General features: G+C 44.7%; 1 protein-coding gene across 13 annotated transcripts in view; it reads right to left on the bottom strand.

Moving 5' to 3' along the window:
- SH3KBP1 (SH3 domain containing kinase binding protein 1) overlaps positions 1-23452 on the bottom strand; it is a 384957-nt gene that overhangs the window by 38303 nt on the left and 323202 nt on the right. For all 13 annotated transcript variants that reach the window (XM_064364467.1, XM_064364472.1, XM_012434029.3 and 10 more), the window contains 2 exons: positions 22173-22332; positions 3414-3499 (listed from right to left, as the gene is read on the bottom strand). In XM_064364467.1, the coding sequence (XP_064220537.1) occupies positions 3414-3499; positions 22173-22332 (246 nt within the window). The remainder of the gene's footprint in view (positions 1-3413; positions 3500-22172; positions 22333-23452) is intronic.

Raw genomic sequence — 23452 nt, 5'->3', positions numbered from 1 at the left:
AACCCTGCCATCTCATATTTGCACCCATTCACCTTTTTACAAAAAATACACAAATCACTGGAAACTGTGAACATAAGAGCTAATGCCCACTTTTACAAAAAGGCTTATTCACTATTTCTTTTTATTAGACCTTGCAAGGAATTTCTCTTAAAGCCAGGGAGGGGAAAGGTCCCAGGCATTGTGTTTCAATGTGCAAAGCACAATCATTTCCCTTCTTCTTTTCTTAAGAAGAAATCTGTTTATTAAAAATTTCAGGACAGCAAGTAACAGAATAGCTTGAATAGAAAACGACTTACTTGGGCCAGGCGTGGTGGCTCACACGCCTTGTGAGGCCGCAGCGGGCAGATTACTAGGTCAGGAGTTCAAAACCAGCCTGGCCAACATGGTGAAAGCCCGTCTCTACAAAAAATACAAAATTAGCTGGGCATGTTGGCGCATGCCTGTAATCCTAGCTACTTAGGAGGCTGAGGCAGGAGAACTGCTCGAAACAGGAGGGCGGAGATTGCACCAAGATCGAGCCACTGCACTCCAGCCTGGGCGACAGAGTGAGACTCCATCTCAAAAAAAAACAAAAAACAAAACCGACTTCCTCTAGTTTATATTGGAAACTCTCAAAACCTTAGAACTGTTTTCATGATTCCTACCATCTGTATTAGTTTCCTATTGCTACTGTAACAAATCACCCATCTCATTACGGGGTTGGTTACCAACCCCATTGTGGTGTTGTAATTTAGTATTTAAAAAACCATACATTTATTATTTTATACTTCTGGAGGGTAGAAGTCTCAGGTTAGTCTCGGTGGACTGAAGTCATGGTGTCAGCAGGGGTTTGTTCTTCCTCGAGGTCCTAGGCAAGAATGTTTCCTCACCTTTCCTAGTTTTGGCAGCTGCCTGCATTCCTTGGCCCTGGCCATCAGACCATCCTCCAACCGCTTCCTCTCTGACTACACTGCTTCTCCCTTGTGAATGTATTGGGCCCACCCAGAAATTCCAGGATAGTCTCTCCAACTCAAGATCCTTAACTCCATCATATGTACAACGTCCCTTTTATCGTGTAAGTAACAAATTCACAAACTCTGGGGATTATGACGTGGATAACTTTGGGGGACTATTATTCAGCTTAGCACATTCCATTTCTTTCTTTCTTTTTTTTTTTTTTTAATTTGGGCTCTGGGGTACATGTGCACGTCCTGCATCCTGCAGGATTGTTGCATAGGTACATACATGCCATGGTGGTTTGCTGTCTCCATTACTCCCCTGCCCCCTGTCGCCTACATTAGGCCTTTCTCCCAGTGTTATCCCTCTCCATCCTCCCCGCCCCATCCCCCGCTGTGCTCCCCTCCACCCCACCACCTATCCCTGTGAGTGTTGTTCCCTTCCCTGTGCCTAAGTGTTCTCATTGTTCATCACCTGCCTATGAGTGAGAACATGAGGTGCTTGGCTTTCTGTTTTTGTGTCAGTTTGCTGAGAATGATGGTTTCTAGGTTCATTCTCATCCATGTCTCTACAAAGGACACGAATTCATCGTTTTTTATGGCTGCATAGTATTCCATGGTGTATATGTGCCACATTTTCCCTGTCCAGTCTATCATCGATGGGCATTTGGGTTGGTTCCATGTCTTTGCTATCGTAAACAGTGCTGCAATGAACATACGTGTGCATGTGTCTTTATGACAGAATGATTGATAAACCTTTGGGTATATACCCAGTAATGGGATTGCTGGGTCAAATGGAATTTCTATTTCTAGATCCTTGAGGAATCGCCACACTGTCTTCCACAATGGTTGAACTAATTTACACTCCCACTAACAGTGTAAAAGTGTTCCTTTTTCTCCATATCCTCTCCAGCATCTGTTGTCTCCAGATTTTTTAAGGATGCCCGCTCTCACCACTCCTATTCAATATAGTATTGGAAGTTCTAGCCAGAGCAATTAGGCAAGAAAAAGAAATAAAGGGCATTCAAATAGGAAAAGAAGAAGTCAAACTGTCCCTATTTGCAGATGACATGATCGTATATTTAGAAGACCACATCATCTCAGCCCAAAACCTCCTTAAGCTGATAAGCAACTTTGGCAAAATCTCAGGATATAAAATCAATGTGCAAAAATCACAAGTATTTCTATACATCAATAACAGACTTAAAGAGAGCCAAATCAAGAACGAACTCCTATATACAACTGCTACAAAGAGAATAAAATACCTAGGAATACAACTAACAAAGGAGGCAAAAGATGTCTTCAAGGAGAACTACAAACCACTGTTCAAGGAAATAAGAGAGGACACAAACAGATGGAAAAACATCCCATGCTCGTGGTTAAGAAGAATCAGTATTGTGAAAATGGCCATACCGACCAAAGTAATTTATAGATTCAATGCTATTCTCATCAAGCTACCATTGACCTTCTTCACAGAACTGGAAAAAACCACTTTAAACTTCATATGGAACCAAAAGAGAGCCCACATAGCCAAGACAATCCTAAACAAAAAGAATAAAGCTGGAGGCATCATACTACCTGACTTCAAACTATACTACAAGGCTACAGTAATCAAAACAACATGGTACTGGTACCAAAACAGAGATATAGACCAATGGAACAAAACAGAGGCCTTGGAAGCAATGCCACACATCTACAGCCATCTGATCTTTGACAAACCGGACAAAAATAAGCAATGGGGAAAGGATTCCTTGTTTAATAAATGGTGTTGGGAAAACTGGCTAGCCATATGCAGGAAGCTGAAACTGGACCCTTTCCTTACACCTTATACAAAAATTAACTCCAGACGAATTAAAGATTTAAACATAAGAACTAACACCATAAAAACCCTAGAAGAAAACCTAGGCAAAACCATTCAGGACCCAGGCACAGGCAAGGACTTCAGGACTAAAACACCAAAAGCAATGGCAACAAATGCCAAAACAGACAAATGAGACCTAATTAAACTTAAGAGCTTCTGCACAGCAAAAGAAACAAGCATTAGAGTAAAACCAAATGTGAAAAAATTTTTGCAATCTACCCATCAGACAAAGGGCTAATATCCAGAATCTACAAAGAACTAAAGCAGATTTACAAGAAAAAAACAAACAAACCCATTCAAAAGTGGGTGAAGGATATGAATAGACACTTTTTCAAAAGAAGACAAATATGTGGCCAACAAACATATGAAAAAATGCTCATCATCATTGGTCATTAGAGAAATGCAAATCAAAACCAAATTGAGAAACCATCTCATGCCAGTTAGAATGGCGATCATTTCCCTTCTTTACAAAACTGTAACACCTAAAGCCAAGCGAGAGTGCCAGCCTGGCATTTCAATGGCTTTGTTAGTTCTCATCATGCTGGCTGAAAGCAAGCCAGGCTGTGAAGTTCTTTACTAACTCTGCAAAGAGAAGTGAGAACACCATCCTTACTCACCGATGTCATTGCTGCGGTCTGAGAGATCTTTGTCCAGGATGCCAGAAAGCGAACTGCCCGCCAAGTCAATCTTTGGACCGTCACCCCTACATTAAAAACACAAGCCCAGACATTTAATAATTGGTGTGTGTCCTTGTCATTCTGTCAGTTTTCTTGCTGCACACACATGGAGGAGTGCGCTGCGTGTGGAGTGGGTGGCACTGTCGCCTGTGAGGGAGCCGGAGAACCAACAAGCTGACTAGCCACATGGGATGGGGTGCAGACCAGCTGACAGGCTGGATCTGCCCCCTCTCCAGCACAAGTTTTCAAAGATGGCTATTTTAATAATGACTTTTCGCCAATGCACCTCTAGCCACAAACCCTCCTGCAGGGTACACTGGGTGCAGTGTAGGGCCTGCTCCTGCCCTGTGGCCAAATAAACACTGGCTAATGATAACTGGGAGCTTTCTTTTTAAGGAACAAGGAATTTAGCCAATGCTGCTTGTCAAAGGTCAGCTACTTTTAACCTTGAGAAAAAGGTTTTCTGGCCTGGGGCTGTGGCATTAGCCAGGCTGTTGACAGGCGCAAGGTGTCGAGTTGAGAGCTGGCGGCCTGAATGCTGGCGCTGGGGCTCAGGCCTGTAACATTAGACAGCTCCTGGATGGATGCCCCATGTTCATCAGGACACGAGTGACTTCCCTCTGTATCTGGGCTAGGAGTAGGTCTTTGGGATGAGAACAGGCCTCCAAGATGATGAGAGAAACCCAGCCTTCTCATGCACAAACAGAAGGTTCCTCCAAACTCCTTCACGAGACAGCTCTTCGGGCCCTTTTGGGGGGATGAGTCACAAACGAGCTTATCCAAGGGCTACGAGAACAGGGAAACAGGAAAAGATCCTTGCCCATAAAATGAGAGAGAGAATCTGAGTAGTTGTTCCCAGCAAAGTAACAGAAATAGTCCATCTCACACCCCTGAAGGCCACTGTAGCCTGAAGTTACACCTCACAATGGGTAGTAACAGATTTAGTCAGCAGGCACTTGTCATGTACCACTTGCGCTGGGGGTATTCAGAGGCGAAGCCTACTCGGGGAGGGCTCATGGTCTAAGTGGGAGAGACAGCCTGCCAACCACAGGTTCACATGGCCTAGGTTATAAGACGCAGGTGTCACAGTCCTATAAGGAGAAAGGACTGGGTCAGTGCTAGATCTGTGAGGCAGAGGGTAGGGGGGCACACAGAGGAGGTGGCATTACACTTGAGCCTTGGAGGAAAAGGGAGAGAGCACATATTCCTAAGAACTGTGATTGAGCAACAACCCCAACGTAGGTGAGAGTGCCAGTGTGGCCAAGGCTCCCAGGACCAAAGCCTGAAGCCCTCAGACAGAAGTGACAGGACAAAGGCTGGCAAGGTTGAACACCTAACTGCTGGGCCGGATACTACGGGGCTTGGTTTACCTGGGAGGCAATGAGGGGCTGAGGGATGGCTGTAGCAGGAGACCTGTACACCTGGAGGTCAGGTCAGGGCAGGTGCTGTGGGTGAACTCCAAACCAGGCAGCTGACAGGGAGACTGCTGGGTTTTTCACTCAAGAATGGTAGTGAGCAGGGCGTGGTGGCTCACGTCTGTAATCCCAACACTTTGGGAGGCCAAGACGGGAGCATCACTTGAGCCCAGGAATTTGGGACCAGCCTGGGCAACACGGTGAAACTATGTTGCTCTAAATATAGTTTCTCTACTAAAAATACAAAAATTAGCCGGGTGTGCTGGTGGGCACCTGTGGTCCCAGCTACCTGGGAGGCTAGACGGAAAGATCACCTGAGCCCAGGGAAGTTGAGGCTTCAGTGAGCTGTGATTGCGCCACTGCATTCCAGCCTGGGTGACAGAGTGAGATCCTATCTCAAAAAAGGGGGTGTTGGTGGGCGCATGCGGCACAACATCTATATTTTTGTGATGGTAGAAAAGGACCAATGGAAGGAGGCGAGTCCTCAATTCCCAAGCGAACAACACTGCCTCTTCCATCCTCAAGCATCCTTCACCAGAGGAGGGGCAGAGGTGAGAATACCAGGGACCAGGCCTGGGCCTGATGGCTTGGCCTCCACTAGAAAATACAGCTCCAAGACTGTCCTGGGAGTATGTATTATGTCCTGGGAGTATGTATTTTGAGCTAGGCTGAGATAGAAGTTCAGGTAGAGCGTGAACTCCTGTACTTGGAAAGGAGAAGCAGCTTAGGCTTCAGAGAAGGACCTTTATTTCCTGCCTCACCCTAACTTCCTAAGGCTGTGGGCTCCCCCAGGCCAGGTTTCCATAGCAGACTCCTTCTCCATCCCCTGGCTACCCAAGCTTGGGCCCCACAGGGCCGCTGCCTCTGATAGATCCTGAGCCAACAGGAAGGGCAGGATGAAGGACATTTATTTCAAAATATTTCAGGGCCCCAGCACCCACTAATTTGAAGGTAACCTGAATAAAATGTTTCAGAAATGCAGAATTATCAGCAGAAATGTGTTTTCATTTTTAAGAGTCTTCTTTTCCCCAGATATAAATAAATACGCTCCTGGGGACCCTTAAATATCATTATTTGGAACCCACAGAGCCTGGAAGGATTGGGTGCTGCCATCCTTGAAAATAACAGACTAAACACAAATTATACTCACAGCCAGACAGTGCTGTCCTTTTTGGAACACACCAAGGACCAAAACTTCTAAGGACCCATGTCCTGCCCAGGAGAGAGAACACTCAGGCAGTGAGTCTAGTGAACACTACTCGGGATTTTTTTTTTCCAGTCAAGAGGGAAAGATGGTTTGAGGTGACACCCACCCTGTGGGCAGCTGGGATTAAGTCAGAGGGGCTGCTGGTGGAGAGATGAAGTTTTGCTCATGAGTTAATCACATGTATCTTGGAACAACTCAGCAGTTTCTGAACATGTGGCTTATTTGTGTATTATGGTTTGTCAGTCTGGGAGTTGCTGTTTCCCTCTATGATTTGACAGCTGGAAGCTTCCAGTCAAATGTGAGCCTGTCTGCAGAAACTGTAGAGGACCCTATTGTGCATTACTGTGCTCGTCTCACCTGGGGCTTTATTACTTTACTTCCCTTATTTTCCTTTTATTGTCATTCTCAACTATTTTATTCTTTTATATGTTTTAAAAAATTTTGTTTTTGAGACTGTCTCATTCTGTTGCCCAGGCTGGAGTGCAGTTATGCGATCTCAGCTCATTGCAACGTCCACCTCCCAAATGGGTTTTATGAAACAGTATGTTTTTGCAGTGTTATCTGTAATGCAGAAAAACTGAAAAGAACTGGAATCTTTCATAAATAGGAAAATACTTGAATAAACCATGATATTTGATAGACTTTTACACAGCCATGTGAACGATATTTATAAATGTCTTATACTAACAAGAACGAACGCTTATGTTGCAATGGTAAGGGACAAAGGCAAGTTAAAAACAACACACACAGCAGCGTACATATACCCATGTGCCCTCCTGACATATTAGGAAGAACGATTTTAAGACTGGAAGAATATTTACAGTGGTTACTCCTGGGTAGTCTGATGGGTAATTTCTACCACCCAGCTTAGCAGCTGGAACATGGCAGGGGCTCAGAAAACATCTGTGGAACTAGAGAACATTTGCCAGATTTTCTGAAATGGGAATGCATTATGTATTTGTACAATAAATACACTTTTCCCTCAATACCTAAAGTTGTATGCTGTTCAAGATGATCACATCTATGGAGAACTGGTAGAAAACAAACCAAATCATACATACGAAAAAGATGAGATTCATATTCTCTCTCTCTCTCTTACTTTCTTTTCCTGAGATGGATTCTTATTCTGTCACCCAGGCTGGAGTGCAGTGACACAGTCTCGGCTCACTGCAACCAACCTCTGCCTCCTGGATTTCAGTGATCCTCCTGTCTCAGCCTCTTGAGTAGCTGGGATTATAGGCATGTGCCACCACATCTGGCTACTTTTTATATAGAGACAGGGTCTCACAATGTTGGCCAGGCTGGTCTTGAACTCCTGACCTCAAGTGATCCGGCCGCCTCGGCCTCCCAAAGTGCTAGGATTATAGGTGTGAGCCACCATGCCCAGCCTAAAGTTTACTTTTAATAATATCGACTAGAGACTCATCTAATTCAGGCAGCTCATGTTCTCTCTCCTTTCCCACCAATAGTATCATCAAGGTAAAAGCTGAGATTGCCTGGGTCCTGCCTCACAAACTCTCCTTTAAGAATCACCCAGGCAGTAGGTGCCCCACAAGATCATCTCTCCTGGGAACTGATTTGTGGGGCAGGCATGGAGTTATGAATCCTAAACTTAAAAATCCAGGCCAGGTGTGCTATATCTAAACCTGCTGTTCATCACCTGTGTGACTTTGGCCAGGTTACTGAACCTCTCTGGAACTTGGGTGCTTCATCAACAAAACAACTGGTGGGTTAGCTTGAACAGGATCACCTCTGAGAGGCATTCTAGAGCTCTCATTCCATAATTTCGACATTACAGAAATGTTAGAGTCTGGGGTGGGGTTGGGGTGGAGATGGTCCTATGAGTTGTGGGCAAATTCTGGGACATTTCATCATCTCCTTTGCCTCCAAATCTTCATGTCTCTGGTCAATGTTGGGAATTCCTTCCCTTCCCACTTGACTTGAGCAAATGTAACTCATCCTTTTAGCACTCAGAGATCCACCTCTCTTCCTCATGTTTCCTGTATCACACCCCTGTATCCCAACTCTTATCACAGCATTTCATATTTATATATGTACCTAGTAATCTTCCCCACTTATTCTTCAGAATGGTATTTTGTTACATTTTTTTCCTCCTATTATAATGCGTTATACATGTATGTATGCCAAAAAGCTTTTGTTTAACTAAATGAATAAGCTAATATTGTGATATTTCTGGGCCTTGTACACCTCAGGAAATAACCTGTGGATAAATTATATTCTTGATATAGTGTGGGTGGATTATAAACAACAGAAATTTATTTCTCACAGTTCTGGAGGCGGGGAAGTCCAAGGTCAAGGTGCTGGCAGATTCTATGTCTGGTGAGGGCCCAGCTTCCTGATTCACAGAGGACACCTTCTTGCTGTGCCCTCACGTGGTAGAAGTGAGAGGGGTTTCTTTTATAAAGGCACTAAGAGACTCATGAATGGGTTGGTGAGGGCTTTGCTCCAACGACCTAATCACCTCTCAAGGGCCCCACCTCTTATTCTGTCCCTTGGGGGTGAGGATTTGGATGCTTGAATTTGTGGGAGGGGGAGGTATAAACATTCAGACCACAGCACCTCCATTCTCAAAGTGTTTCTCATACTTGAGTAATGTGTCAACACTTTTTAAACAAAAAACAAATTCTTGCAGATCCCCATGTATATGTCTGTTATGGGCTAAATTGTGTTCTCTCAAAATTTATATGTTGAAGTTGTAACCTCTCAATACCTCAAAATGTGACTGTCTTTGGAGACGGGCCCTTTAAAGAGGTGATTAAGTTGAAATGAGGCTGTTAGAAGAGGTCTCAGAAGAAACAACCCTGCTGACACCTTGATCTTAGACTTCTAACCTCTGCAAATGTGAGGAAATAAACTCTATTGTTTAAGCCACTCAGACTAATACAACATCCCTGTTTGAGAAATCATAAGAAACAAAAAGCAGCCCACGACAATGGCTATCAATGGAAAACTGTTGGTACAAGGGCATTTTGTGCTTTGCAACTGTTAAAATTATAAAGAATACCACATAAATGAAAAACAAGGGTTCAAACTACTTGTAGCTACTAGAAGCTCTATGCCCAATTTTAGGAGCATTGTTCTAATGTCACTGGATAGAAGGAAAGAACTATTATGTTCCAAGTTGGCCAAGGTAGCTGCCCCTCAAGTGGCATTTAGTGTGACCTGGGGTGAACCCTTGTCAGGGAGGGGCTTCTAACTCAGGAGAGTGTTTCACATCTCTGGGATTTGCCTGCAGGCTCCATACAGATTGTCCAACAGCCTGAACCACAAGGGACCATTCTGAAGAAATAGGAACTAATCATCCCTGAGCAACTCCTCTCCAGATTCTAAAGCATCAGCCACATGTTGATAGGAAGGAGACTGGGATCCCTCCAGTCTTTCCAACTGAGCCCTGATCCCTCATGCCAAGTGCCAGACACAGGCTTAAGTTGAAATGATCTTCGACACAGGGCCAGAAGCAAGCCTATTTTGAAAACACAGTAGGTAAAGTTTAAAAAAGGTTCTGATCCTTCCAAGTAGGGAAGCTGCAGCTGGTGTTTTGACAGTGTTCAGACTGTGGGTGTGTAAGCACTTTACAATGTCTATTTGTAAATGACTTTCACTGTATTTATAGACTCTTACAACAATGCTAATGAATTTCACTTCTGAAAAATACCAGAATTTCTGAAATTCTGTGAAGCATGTGTCTGGAGTGGATGACACCCAGTGAGGATGCAGCCCCTCAATGGTCCCTGTTCTTCTCAGTCTGCCCAGCATGTGGGTACCATTTTGGCAAAAGGAATGTTGTTAAGTTCAGAGGAAAAAGAAAAAGCCCATCCTTTTGTAATTTGCAAGCTCCTGCAAGTGTTTTTATCTGGTGGGTTTCTATGCCCACAGCTGTTAACTAAAAGGAGAACATAAGAGAAGTCAGGTGATATCACTATATATTCAAAGGCATCAGAACAAAGTTGCCCTTGTTTCTAATTTTTAAATCAAAGTAATGCAATGTTCTCATATTTTACCTAGCAGTTTTCGTTATGGACACTTAGGACACATGACTTGGATAGGCAAGTACCGGCTAAGAGTCTCCTTGTTTTACTGAAATAGGAACCTAAATCACAGAGAAGAGACCGATGAGCCCAAGAACCCCGGCAGGCATAAGTAGAACCGATGATCCCACAGAAATAACAGCAGCTCACCTCCTTTGAGAATGAAAAAAGAAAAAGAAAAAAGAAATAACAGCAGCAGCCACTGTTTACTGAATGCCTATCATGTGCTAGGCACTAGAATAAGTACTTAAAAAAAAAAAAAGAAACAAAGTCTTACTCTGTTGCCCAGGCTGGAGTGCAGTGGCATGATCGCAGCTCACTGCAGCCTTGAATTCCTGGGCTCAAGTGATTCTCCTGCCTCAGTCTCCTGTGTAGCTGGGACTACAGGTGCATGCCACCATGCATGGCTATTTATTTATTTATTTATTTATTTATTACATTTTTTGGAGATGGGGCTCTCACTATGTTGCCTAGACTGGTTTTAAACTCCTGGCCTCAAGTAATCCTCCAGCCTCAGCCTCCCAAGTCACTGGGATTACAGGCATACTTTAAGTACTTAATCCTCACAACCACCCCTTGATGTACCTACTATGCCCAGGCCCTTGAGTGAAGGGCTCATTGCCCCCACTGCCTGCTGGGAGTGCTGTCAGCAAGCAGCTGCCAGTTGTCAACGCTTCCAGGGACCATCTCAGCTGCAGAGAGGCTCCTCAGCCAAGGCACTCCCTCCCCTCCAGGGCAGTCCACACCCCATGGTATCAAAGTCTTAGCCATCTAAGTCCAACATGAGATGACTCAGATGGGTTGTTTTAGCTCCAAAACTTCCTGTGGATTTGGCCAAGGCTTTCTGAGCCAGTGTCACATTATGAGTTTTCCCTCCACCCAATCCTGCTTCCTTCTCACTTCATAGGTACTGGACCCTAAAACATGTCTTCATACTAAATGCCGGCTCAGGGTCTGCCTCCTGGAGAACCCCACCTGTGACACCCTTGTTTTCATTTATATAGATAAGGAAACTGGGGCTCAGTGAGATTAAGTCACTTGCTGAATAAGGGCCATAAAAGCAGTAAAGTGGTGGGGTCTAGATCTGGGCCTATTAAGTCCAACTCCAGAGCCCAAGCTCTTGACTCCTTCTCAAGCCTTCTGGTCTTCCAGGCTGGGGATCTGGCCTTGGGGACAGTGAGTCATCGAGGATGCCAGGTAGCCTGTGTTACCCCGGCTCACTGCCAGCTAAGTAAATTACCTTTGCCTCTCTCAGCTTAAAAGTACTAACAATAAACAAAAATCATGCACTCAATCTATCCAGAGGAGCCTGTTCTTCCCACTCAGACCCAAGATATAAGATGGGGCTTGTGTACAGACAGGAATGTGGAAGATGCACTATGTGCATCTCTTGAGACCATGAACTCAGCCAGTGGCATGGCCCAATTTAGCCCAAGTTGGGACAGTTAAGCCAAGACATGTGGTACGGACAAGGTGTTGAAATGCATAGGAAGCCAAGGCAAGCAAACAAACAAATAAATTAGCAGCAAAACTAACAGCAGCTACACACACACACACACACACACACACACACACACACACACACACACACACACACAGAATCCACAACCTTTTGGAGGTGAGCAAGAATGAAGGGAGAAAGAGCAAATCTACCAATTCCTACTGAACCAAAGATTCTAAGTCCATATGGTGACTTTGGCAGTTCTCCTGAGGCCCTGTGCCCCAGAAAGGAGGTGGAAGTGTTTGGGCTTCAACTGCCTACAAAATTTTACAGGGGGGAAAGAAAACTGGGAAAAAAGGAAAGGAAAAGAAACAGAAACACCCCATTGCCTGTGCTTAGGAAACCACTGAGGCACACACCACGCATCCTCTATTTTTCATCACTTTTCATTGCACTGGGAATAGATGATAACGGATGTCAAATGTGCAGATCCTGGAGAAACCACTCGAATTATCATATCATCTTTTTCTATGACTTTTTATTTTATTTCAATAGCTTTTGTTACATGGATGATTATAGAGCAGTGAAGTCTGAGATTTTAGAGCACCTGTAACCTGAGTACCTATCTTCTTTCTTTCTCCAACTCTGCAACCTTGTTTATCATTCCATCCTAGTGTAAAACTACTGTGTCTCATTGTTTACCTCCGTGGCCCTGTCCAGTCACGTGCCTTAGGATGCAAGGCCAGCGCAACTGAGTGCTCCCTTCCTGCTCTCCTGGCTGGCCGCTCGTAACATCTCAGACTTCAGCTCTTACTGTTAAAGCTGGGTAGAGAGTACCCAGCTGAAGCCCTCATTTTATTACAGACAAAGGTCCTGCGCTCTGATAGTGGGAAGTGATATACCCAAGACCACCTAGTTGATTGGTGGCAGAGCTGCAACCAGATGGAAAGTTCCTCATGACAAGCCAGTTCAATCTTTTCCTACCACATTTGGGATGACAATAATGTAAGTGAGCAACCGCATGCATAGGTTTTATGCTCCAAGAGATGTTTTTCTCTCAAATCAACAATGACAAGAGGGCTCCGCCCATCTGTGAAGATGGCAGATGTGAAGCCAGTCCTTCAGAAGCATTCTGCCCCAGGAGGAATGTTATTGCCTACGGAACTTGGATCCTTCCATCAGGAAAGGACAAAATGGGAGTATCAGTAACCTCAGTTTCCTTTGCTCCTCAGATGGAGGGCAGAAGGAGCCTCCCTCCCTTTCCCAAAAAAATCCAAATCCAAAGGTCCTGCTGTTATCTGCTATGAATCCCCATATACTCGCCTGGTAGCTAAAAATGTCCCAGGAATCTCAGGCATTTTTGGATTGAAAAAGTGGTCCCATTTAAATGTGGGATAACCAGAAGGAGGCCAGGGGCAGAAGAAGCAAAAACCAGAGTGGTTTTCCTGGCAGCTGTCCCCTTGCGTTGTGCGTCCTTGTCTGGCTAAGCACAAACAAGCTCGGCTATTTATAGACAGTGAAGACATGCTGGAAGGTGACGGGAAAGTGCTCACTCAATTCCCCTCCAAATTTCTGTTCTTTGTGCAGACTCTGCAAATATATTTGGAAGCAGGCCTCTCTCCAGAGCCCATCCAGGCCCGACAAGTCCTGCAATCCACTATGGCACAAGGATGATGACATCCGTAGACCTCATCTGCAAACCCATAGCTTGACATCTCAAAGAGGGGCAAGGGGCTTTAAAGATGCTGAGCTGCCATCTCAAGCAGTGTCTGGAGGAGGGAGAATTCATCATCGTGTGACTGTGAGAAAAGTTTGCAGGGTGCCATGTGGAGGAAGAGTACTACTCAAAGAAATATCCCATGGAAAACACACTATAGAAACCAATTGGCACAATGCGTGCATGAGGTGTTAGCATTTCCTACCATTTCACTGCCTGATTCTGGCCATCAGTGGCAGGAAAATCAATGTGGCTCAGTCTGGGTCAAGGCTAAATCCCATCACTATGGTTGGTACGCCCTATGTGTGGGTGGACGGAAAGAGAGAGAGAAGATAATATGTACAAATGGAATGAGGTCAGCAAATCATGCAGATGTCCCTAAAGTATGACAAGGTGCTTCCCCCAACTCCTGTGCTCTATGGGATTACCTTCCATCAGTTCCTGGCCTTCACTGAGTCCTGGCTCTTGTTGCAGCTGGAGAAGTCACTTATGCTTCCACTTTGAGGATGTCCACTTTTCCACCCAATTGGGGCCCCAGAGCCTGACACAGGAACGCCTCCCCCATGGAGGTCACAGATTTGGTGAGTGCCTCTCAAGTTGCCAGGCAATGAACTAGGGCCCTGAGGTGGAGCAGTTTGTTTATAAACTCTCCACACCTGAGCAAGGCAGGCCTTGTTGTACCATTTTGCAGGGGAGGAAACTGAGAGAGACCCAAGAAGGTGAGGACTTTGCCCGAAGTCACAGGGTATCTAAGAAGAGGGGTGGGGTTTCAACCCCAGTGTGCCTGGCCCAAAGCCCAAGCAAGCAGTGGGTGGGCCTGGTTACCATAGTTAACTACTACCTAGAAGAGAACCTGGGCAAAGGTAGGCACTTAACAAGTATTTGAAATAAATAAATGAATCATACATATGCACGCGTGCGCGCACGCGCGCACACACACACACACACAAATTCTCTTTCCTTCCTGAATCTATATCTAGCACCCATTCTCCATCTTCTTTCCATAGCCAATTTCTCACAAGACAAATCTACTCAAGGTTGGCTGCCTGCCCATTCTCTCTTCAACTCACCCCAAATCTGTCTACTGCCCACAACTGTTCCATGGAAATTGTTCGACTGGGATCACCAAGGGCCAGCTAATGAGCAAAGCCTGGGTCTCCCTGGCTCTCGAGATGGCAGCGATCTCACAATGTGGTCTCCTGACCAGTAGCAGCAGCACCAGCACTGGGAGCTTAGGAGAAATGCAAATTCTCAGGCCTTAATTCAGACCTATTGAATTAGAAACCTGGGGCGCCAGCAATCTGTGTTTCAACAAGCACCCCCAAACCCCCGTGATTCGGATGCATGCCCAAGTGTGAGCACTGCTGATCAGTAGTTGCTCCACACTTCCTCCTTCTAGCTTCCATGACATCACACTCCTCCTACCTTTTTGGATGGCTCCTAGGCCTTCCTCCACCCTATATACAGTGATTTTCCCTGCTGCTGTCTCTACTCTCTCCTCCTCCTCTTCTCCATAATCTCCTAGAGTGGTCATATCTACTCCATGCTTATAACTACCATTTATAAGCCAATGACATTCAACTCTGTAATTACTTTTTCTTCTTTTTAATTTTTGTTAGACACAGGGTTTTGCTCTGTCACCCAGGATGGATGGTGTGTAGTGGTGTGATCATAGCTCACTAAAGCCTTGAACTCCTAGGCTCAAGTGATCCCTCCACCTCAGCCTCCCAAGTATCTGGGACTACAGACATGCACCACCATGCATGGCTAATTTTTAAAACCTTGTAGAGATCTCTATGTTGCCTAGGCTAGTCTAGAACTCCTGGCCTTAAGTGATCCTCCTGCCTCTGCCTCTCAAAGCACTGGGATTACACATGTGAGCCACCACACTAAGCTGACCTCTGTAATTTCTAGCCAAGACCTCTCTCCTGAATTCTCCAAATATATGTCTTCATCCTGATTTGTATTAAAGGAGGGAAACACACAAAAATCACACAAGGAATAACTAGTAATCTTTAGAAAGAAATTTACAACACCTGAGTAATCCCAACTCAAAATAATGGGCTAAGCATCTAAGTATACAATTTACCTGCTGACTTAGGGAATATGCACATGCACTCACTAGCTTTCTCTTCCTCTTTTTTGATTAATGGATTGATTAGTTTATGCCTAACAAAAGGAATGAGGTCTTTTCTAGTGCTTTCTTTTGGTGGGCATGGGAGCTGGACACCTCACTGAGTGATCAGTACCTGGAAGCTTATTTCTTGCTATATCATAACCCCAGGGTCTTAAGCCAAGATGCCTTGGTAAATCTAAAGAAAAAACTTCCATGCTCATAAGTTGGTCCCAAGAGAGACATCTGCCCTTCTCTAAGCACTTAGTTGATGTTTGGCATATAAATGTTTATTTAATCTTTGCCTCAAGCTAAAATGCCTCAGAGCTCATCAGTCACTTAACTCCCAGTTATTTCTCTGAAATCCAGTGCTCCAGCAACATCACAGGTTAAAAAAAAAAAAGTAATTCCACTGCATGCTGCCCCTCCCCTTATCCTATGCTCCAATTCTCTCAGTATAGCCTCCAGCCCTTCACAAGAAGGGCACAAGTTGTGTTTAACATTTAAAGCAATAGGTCATCTCCATGTGGCACAGGTCTGGAAAGTCACTGGGCCTCCTGCCCACATCCTGGTGTCCACCACCCAACTGCCTATCTTTGAAAGCAATTCCCGGGCACATGTTTCCACAAGTAAAGTCAATGGTCAGTGCCCTCTGGGATGTCTGAGACACAGTAACCAACTCCCCCATATCTGGAACTTTCTTGTTGAATGATCTGCTTCCACCCTGACACTCTCAGCCACCGGCCAAAGCAAAAGCTATCTGCTCTGCCCAACAGAGAATGGAGCCAGCAGGCTCACACCACCTGCTACCACACTGTCAAACCCTTCTTGTCGCTATCATAAACTCCCAGAACACACCAGCACCCATGTGGTAGGACACTGGCTCATAGAACATTGGCCTCCCTAAATCCAGCCCTTGCCATCTTCCTGAGTCTATGCTGACCGTGTGGGTGATCCATCTCCAGCTCTGGCCCTTCCTTCCTTGGTATCTTCAGTTCTATAACCTTCATTCATTCAACTTCAGTCACCCACATTTGTGGCCACAACCGTTTCAGATATTTTCATCTTCCAAACAAACCCACCTCCAAGGTTGTAGGCACCAACCTCCCCTTTCTGAATACCATCTCATGTGCTTCCTTCCAGCCACTGACTTTGCCCTGCTCCCACTCCATCCTTGCCTGCCTCACTTTCTTTCCTTCATCCCAGACCTCCTCCCCACATCTCTAACTCAAAGCTCCCTGACACCTGCCCCTGGCCACTCAGAGAGCATGTGTAGCGGAAGACAGGCAAGGCTCCCCAACTCAGAGTGAAGGTCCTGCTCTAGCTTCTCTGATCTTTGGGAAGAAAATGACCAATCCTTATGCCTCTGTTCTTTGGGAAGAGAAATACCAATCCTTATACCTTGGGATGTCTGAGTTGGGGAGGATTAACAAGCCTGCTTTGGACTAGCCAGGCTGCTTCTACCTCATTCTGTATCAGATTTATTTCCTTTTGAGGGCACACACCTGCCCTGCCCCTCAGGTTTCTGGCTTGCTGCCTCCCAGTGCATGCAATTACTAGAGCTAAGGGAAGCCTGCCTCTCTCCAGCATTTCCTTGGGTTTTCCTTTTTCTTCTTTTGGACTCTTCTCCCAAGTCTCAGGAACTCTCTCATAGAGGAACCCATTTTTATTCAATTGCTAATACACCTTATTATTATTATTATTATTATTATTATTTTTTTTTTGGAGACAGAGTTTTGCTCTTGTTGCCCAGGCTGGAGAGCAATGGCACAATCTCAGCTCGCTGCAACCTCCGTCTCCCAGGTTCAAGCAATTCTCCCACCTCAGCCTCCCGAGTAGCTGGGATTACAGGTGCCCACCACCGCACTGGCTAATTTTTTGTATTTTTAGTAGAGTCGAGGTTTCACCATGTTGGCCAGCCTGGTCTCAGACTCCTGACCTCAGACAGATCCACTTGCCTTGGCCTCCCAAAGTGCTGAAATTACAGGTATGAGCCACTGCACTCAGCCCGTCATTGAATTTTTAAATCGGCACTGGTATTACTTTTTGAAAGTCTTTTCTTCCTGTTGAAATTCCATACGAACTTACTTTCTAGAAGTGGGGAGAACATTCTTACGAAAGGTCAAGTATGTTACGATCTGAGGAAGAGAGCGATCACTGTAAGAGCCTTCATGTGCGTTTCCACTTGCTCAGACTGGACACAGGCTGCTTACTGGTGTCATTCTGGTTTTCGTAGATATAATTCCTGAAAACTATGAACTGGAACACCTGAGTCCAACCACTAATATAATTATTACTAATTACATTAGAATATTAATATAATTATATTGCAAGTATTAATAAATATATAAATATATATCATTTATATATACTTATAAATATACAAATATATGTATATATTAACATATGTTCATATATTTAACATATATTTATATTTAACTATATATTATATATGTATAAATGTTTATAATATATAATACAAATTTATATATATTTATAAATATAACAATATATTTATAAATATATTCATAACATAATATATACATTATAACATATTTAACGATATATATTTATATATTAATATATATTCTTATATAATTTTATAATATATATTATTTATAAATATATATTAATACACAAGCAATATATTGATAGATTTATAAAAATATAAAATTTATCAATATATCAATATTGATATATTTAATAATTTATCAATATATCAATATTGATATATTTATATTGATAGATTTATAAATATATATTATTTATTAACATATATTCATAAATATATATTTATTTATTGAGGAACAGTCTCACTCTGTTGCCCAGGCTGGAGTGCAGTGGTACCATCACAGCTCACTGCAGCCTCAACCTCCTGGGTTCAAGCAATCCTCCCACTTTAGCATCCTGAGTAGCTGGGACTACAGATGTGTACCACTGTGCCTGGATAATTTTTAAAAATCTTTTGTAGAGATGTGGACTCAGGTTGGTCTCAAGCTCCTGGCCTCCAGTCATCCTTCCACCTTGGTCTCCTAACATGCTAGGATTACAGACACGAGTCACTGTGCCCAGCCATGTAAAACATTTTTTTGTTAAGTGAATGTATCCAAAAGTGATGATGCTTTTCCTAAAGTTATGTACAGTATTCCTTTTTTGTGAAAGATGCCAGTTCCTGTTCAAAGAGAAATAAATTACTCTCCTCTGAAAGCCACACTTGGCAGCAAGATTTCTGGCTGGTGAGAAGCAGCATGAGCCCGGATGCTGCAGCTGGAGTGGCAATGCCTAGCTCCCAATGAGAGCTGCTCACAGTGACTGCATGTCCATGCATTCAATCGTCCATCTGTCCATCCATTCATCTGGTCAGGTAAATACTGGTGAAGATCTGGGTTCACAAAGAACACAATACCCTTTTTCTCCAGAGGACCACTGACACAAAACTATTTGAATTAACATTTCTACCTCCACTAATTTGGCAGAACAAAACAAGTTCATAAACCAGTATACAGGCTGGTTGTCTAATTGCTTAACAAAAAAATATGAAGTACATTATGTACCGAGGAACAATAAGCCTTTCTCTGATTTTTAAAAGTGTTTTTGTGTGGCAATCTATGGCATAATAGTTTACATAGAATTTAAGACACACATACTAAAGAGGTTGTACAGAGTCTGGGAAGGACAACAGGAGAGGCAAAATTGAACAAAATATAAGCACTAGCACCTCCCCCTCTTTTAAGGAACCATGGCATTCAACAAGTGTTTGTTAAATGAGCCACTACCATATGCTCAACACCGTAAGGCATGTGGAGATGACAAAATACACTCTTGATCTGCTTTAAATCTGGTGAAGAAGTCCGGGGGTGTTTGCATCCCAAGTAGCACAGCATGGGGCCCAGCACTAGGCTAAACACGGGTGGCAGACATTTGGAGGAGAGAGCAATCGTGAGATCTAAGGGAAGGCTTCCAGAGGAGGGCATACTAACGGGGACTCTCAAGTCTGGAGCATGAGCAGGCGCTTGAGAGGCAGCCAGGCAAGGAGGGGTGAGCACCATCAACAACTTGGAAGAATCTAGAGCAATGGTTCTCATGGTGTGGATTCCAGCAGCAGTAGCAGCAACTTTTAAAAATGGAAATTTTCAGGCCCACCCGAGACCTACTGAGTCAGCAACTGTGGGGATAGCACCCAGTGATCTGTTTTGAACAAGTTTTCCAGGTGATTCGGAGGCATGCTCAAGTCTGAGAAACACTGAGGTAGAGCAGGCGCTGGCTTCCCTTAAACTAACTAAGCAGGAATCTCAGGGCTTTCCTCCCTCTCACCCTCCTGCAAACCAGTGTCTCAGGAGTTAGGCAGCCATGGAGTGTGTGGAGGGCTGGGGGCTGACCACCGTCTCCCAGACTGCTCAGAAGGCATGCACTGTTAAGAACAATTACATCTTCCACTGGCTTCACAAACCTCTCTCATGCATCTGCCTTCATGGCCTGGACTTCTCACAACTGGATACTGGGAGGCCCAGAGGCAGAGAAGAGCTAAGCAGAGGAGGGAGGCAAATTAACCTCTGTGAACCCAGAAGTTTGGTGGCGATGACCTGTTTCCCCCAGGCTTGCAAAGCCTATACCTATCCTATAGCCAGAGAGTTGCGAGCAACTCTAGAAGGCAAAGTGGCAGTTGAAATTCCACTTCTCTTCCAATAAGATTGTTAGAAAGAGCAGCTGGAATATTTTGGAAATTGTTATTGAGCTAACGGAAATGTATGTAGCCTGAGAGACTAATAGAATTTGCCAGGGTGTGTCTTCGGCTCTCCTTTCACCAACCACAAAGTGATGTGCAACCTTTGCTGCTCCACATCTTCCCCATTTGTATAGCTCATGTTCTTTTCGGAAGCACTTTGCTTTACCTAAGCTTTTTCTTCTGATATACTAGCTTCTGGGCTGACCACACCACTGAAATGGTCCTTGTTAAGATCATCAGGACTGTCAAGTGGCCCCAGTATGCGTGTGTGCAAAGAACCTTCTATTGTCAGTCCATAGGAGAGGGTGCAACATGGAGAGGCCTCACCAATTCAACAGGGGGCATCACATGGAAGCAGTTGTTAGATTGGTCCTTGGGAGATGCTTGTAGAATGACACAGGTGAACAAGCTGCTACTCAAATGGGTTCACATGCACCTGAGATGACCACAGCTCTGTATGGACTGGGCAGCCAGCCTCCCACACACCCACGTTGCCATCTGCCTCTATACTTGAGCCTGGGGATTGTTTTTGTTGTTGTCATTGTTAAGAAAAGCAACTAAGCCATGCTACAATATGGATGAATGTTGAAGACATCACGCTAAGTGAAAAAAGCCAGTCACAAAAGGATGAATCCTGTATGATTCCACTTATTGAGGTACCTGGAGTAGTCAAATCCATAGAGACAGAAAGTAGAAGGGTGGCTATCAGGGGCTGGGAAAGGGGGGAAATGAGGAGTCACTGTTTAAAGGGTGTAGAATTTCAGATTTACAAGCTGAAAAGAGTTCTGGAAATGGCTGTACAACAATGTGAACTTAATGCCACTGAACGGTGCACTTAAAATGGTTAGGATGGTAATTTTTACACTACGTGTATTTTACCACTAATTAAAATTTGTCTTTAAAAAAAGGAAATTAGCTCTTCTTGTCTTACTGCAGCATGCCTAAATCAATAGGCAATAATCAAAATAACAATGAAAATAATGTTGATTTGCATACTTGAGAATTATTTAGGTGCATTCCATTATCATCTTCTATTTACAGATGAAGAAAGTGAGGTGAGAGGACAGTGTAGCCAAGCTCCTACTCCTCCTATGAATGAGGTGGGCTGAGATTCCAATTCGGAGGCCTGTCTGACACACAAGAGCTCTGAAACTCATGCGACTTTCACCATGCCAACTTAGCTCATAAGAACAAAAATTCAGTGACACTGTGTTGACATATACATCTAAATACCTCTGGGTCACTGACCTGCCCTGGTGTGTTACACCAACATGTATAGTACATATATATTTTAATATTATGGTAGAAAGTTCTGGCAATGAACTTACGGAGAAAATTCAACAGTTCCTTGCTCTGTGGTAAGTATCTCAGGTCTGGAACACACAATGTCCAACTCTGATTTCATGGAACACATGTATCCAGCCAGCTGGCGAATGAATTTTCGTTCTGTCAAGCACATCTCAGACCACATGCCTGCATAAAGCATGTCCCCAGCCTTTGAGGGTCTTAGAGCTCAGAGACATTCCCGGCTCTGGGTTCCACAATAGGCTGTACAGTGAAGAGCAGAGGGAGCCTGGGGTGTGAAAAGAAGCCCTGCAGAGCAGTGAGAGGGTCGGGGTTGTAGCCACATGTGAGATGTACATACTTGAGGCCAGCACAACATCCAGAGGGACAAAGAGGAACATGCCACCTGCATTTCCAGGCTGAAGGGCAGTTGGCCTTGCTTCTAATGAAGCCCAGGAAAAATCTCTATGTGTGAGCAAGGTCTAAATGCTGGGTAACCAGTCCTCATCTGCTAATCCTGAAACCCACACCCCGCCCCTCAACCGTGCACTCACTTCTGCCCGAGTGCAGAGCAAGGACAGAAGTAGCCGGTGTCTTCAGATAATTTTGCTGGAGGATGTAAGAGGGAAGCTTGAGGGCCCCCTTTTCCTCTCCCTTCCTCTCAAGGTCTGTGGCAGTCAGTTCCCCTCCTGTATTCCTTCCATAGCCGCCCCACACCCGCCCCAGGCGGTGAGAGCACAGCAGTACCTGGTGTGTGTCAGCGGACCCACCGGTCGCTCTGGCCTTCTTGGGGGCAGTGCACCAGGTCTGCTGAGAGAATTGGTCTTAGGTGGCCGAGGCTTTTTTGGCGGTATAGCAGGAACGGAGGGCTTCTGTAAATCCAGTTTTGGCTCTCTCTCTGGTCTTTCTTTAAATCATTGTTTAAAGAAAACAGATCTAGTGTAAGTGACAGTACTTAGATGCAGATTACTCATTTCCTGCTAAAAAAAAAATCACTGATGCCATTGCTGAAGGTGAATATGGAAGGCCAAGAGCACCACTTATTCTTTGTCAGGTTAGCAGAAGTCTCACAGAGCTCACTGCTCCCTCCCTTGCTCACCTTCACTTATGTGGGTCCTTCGCCTGAAGGGTCCTTCGCCTGAAGCGCCCTTCTGACCACCCCCCACCCTCAGCATACTCCATCTCTTCCTTGGAAGCCTGGCTGAAACGTGACACTGTCATGTTCACTTCTTAACAGCTCAAAGACAGACTTCCTTCCTTCCTCACCTGAGCATTACACGGCAGCGCTTCACAAACACACTCAGACACTTTCTGGGTGTTTGCATGTTTGGCACAGCCTGTAGGCTGACAGCCCCTGAGGGCAGGGCCCATGTCTGGCCATCTCCTCAGAGCCATATGTGGTGGTGGCATGGAGCCAGTGCTCAGTAGAGGGCTGAGGGGTTTGGTCAACGGCCCACGGGACCTGCTGGGTGTGCGAAGGAAAGAGGCCTGACATGTCTCAGGCTGGCCTCTGAAATGGGCCGTGAGCTAATAAAAGGGGGAGCATTTTGGGGAACAATGAGTTCTGGATTCTTCTTGTGTACAGTTTGAACTTGGAAGGTAAACTAGGACTTTACAGGTATATGGTTTCCAAGGCTTTTTCGAGTCAGAGCTATTAGAATGAAGTTGAAGCCAGATCTTTTGGCTGAATGGGGCAGTTTTGAGTGAGGCCATCCTATTTTCTGTTCCCAACTAGCCTTGCCCTGTGTGTGGTATAAAAAGCATACAACCACATTCTTCTTGATAAAGATGGAACTTCAAAGAGTTGCCCATTGGACTATAGGCAAGCTCCCTATGCTTACTTGTAAGATGGTACTCAGGACACCTTTTACTTGCAAACACAGACTCACGTTGTTTGGGTGCCCAGATGGTTGGCAAAAGGTTCAAAATAAACTCATAGGGGCTGGGTGCAGTGGCTCATACCTGTAATCCCAGAGCTTTGGGAGGGCAAGGTGGAAGAATCCCTTGAGGCCAGGAGTTTGAGACCA

Source organism: Aotus nancymaae, unplaced genomic scaffold (assembly GCF_030222135.1).
Source record: "Aotus nancymaae isolate 86718 unplaced genomic scaffold, 86718_ANA_hifiasm-v0.15.2.pri h1tg000058l, whole genome shotgun sequence".
NCBI lineage: Eukaryota > Metazoa > Chordata > Mammalia > Primates > Aotidae > Aotus > Aotus nancymaae.
The sequence above is the reverse complement of the archived record's forward strand: the minus strand, read 5'-3'. Positions and strand labels throughout refer to the sequence as shown.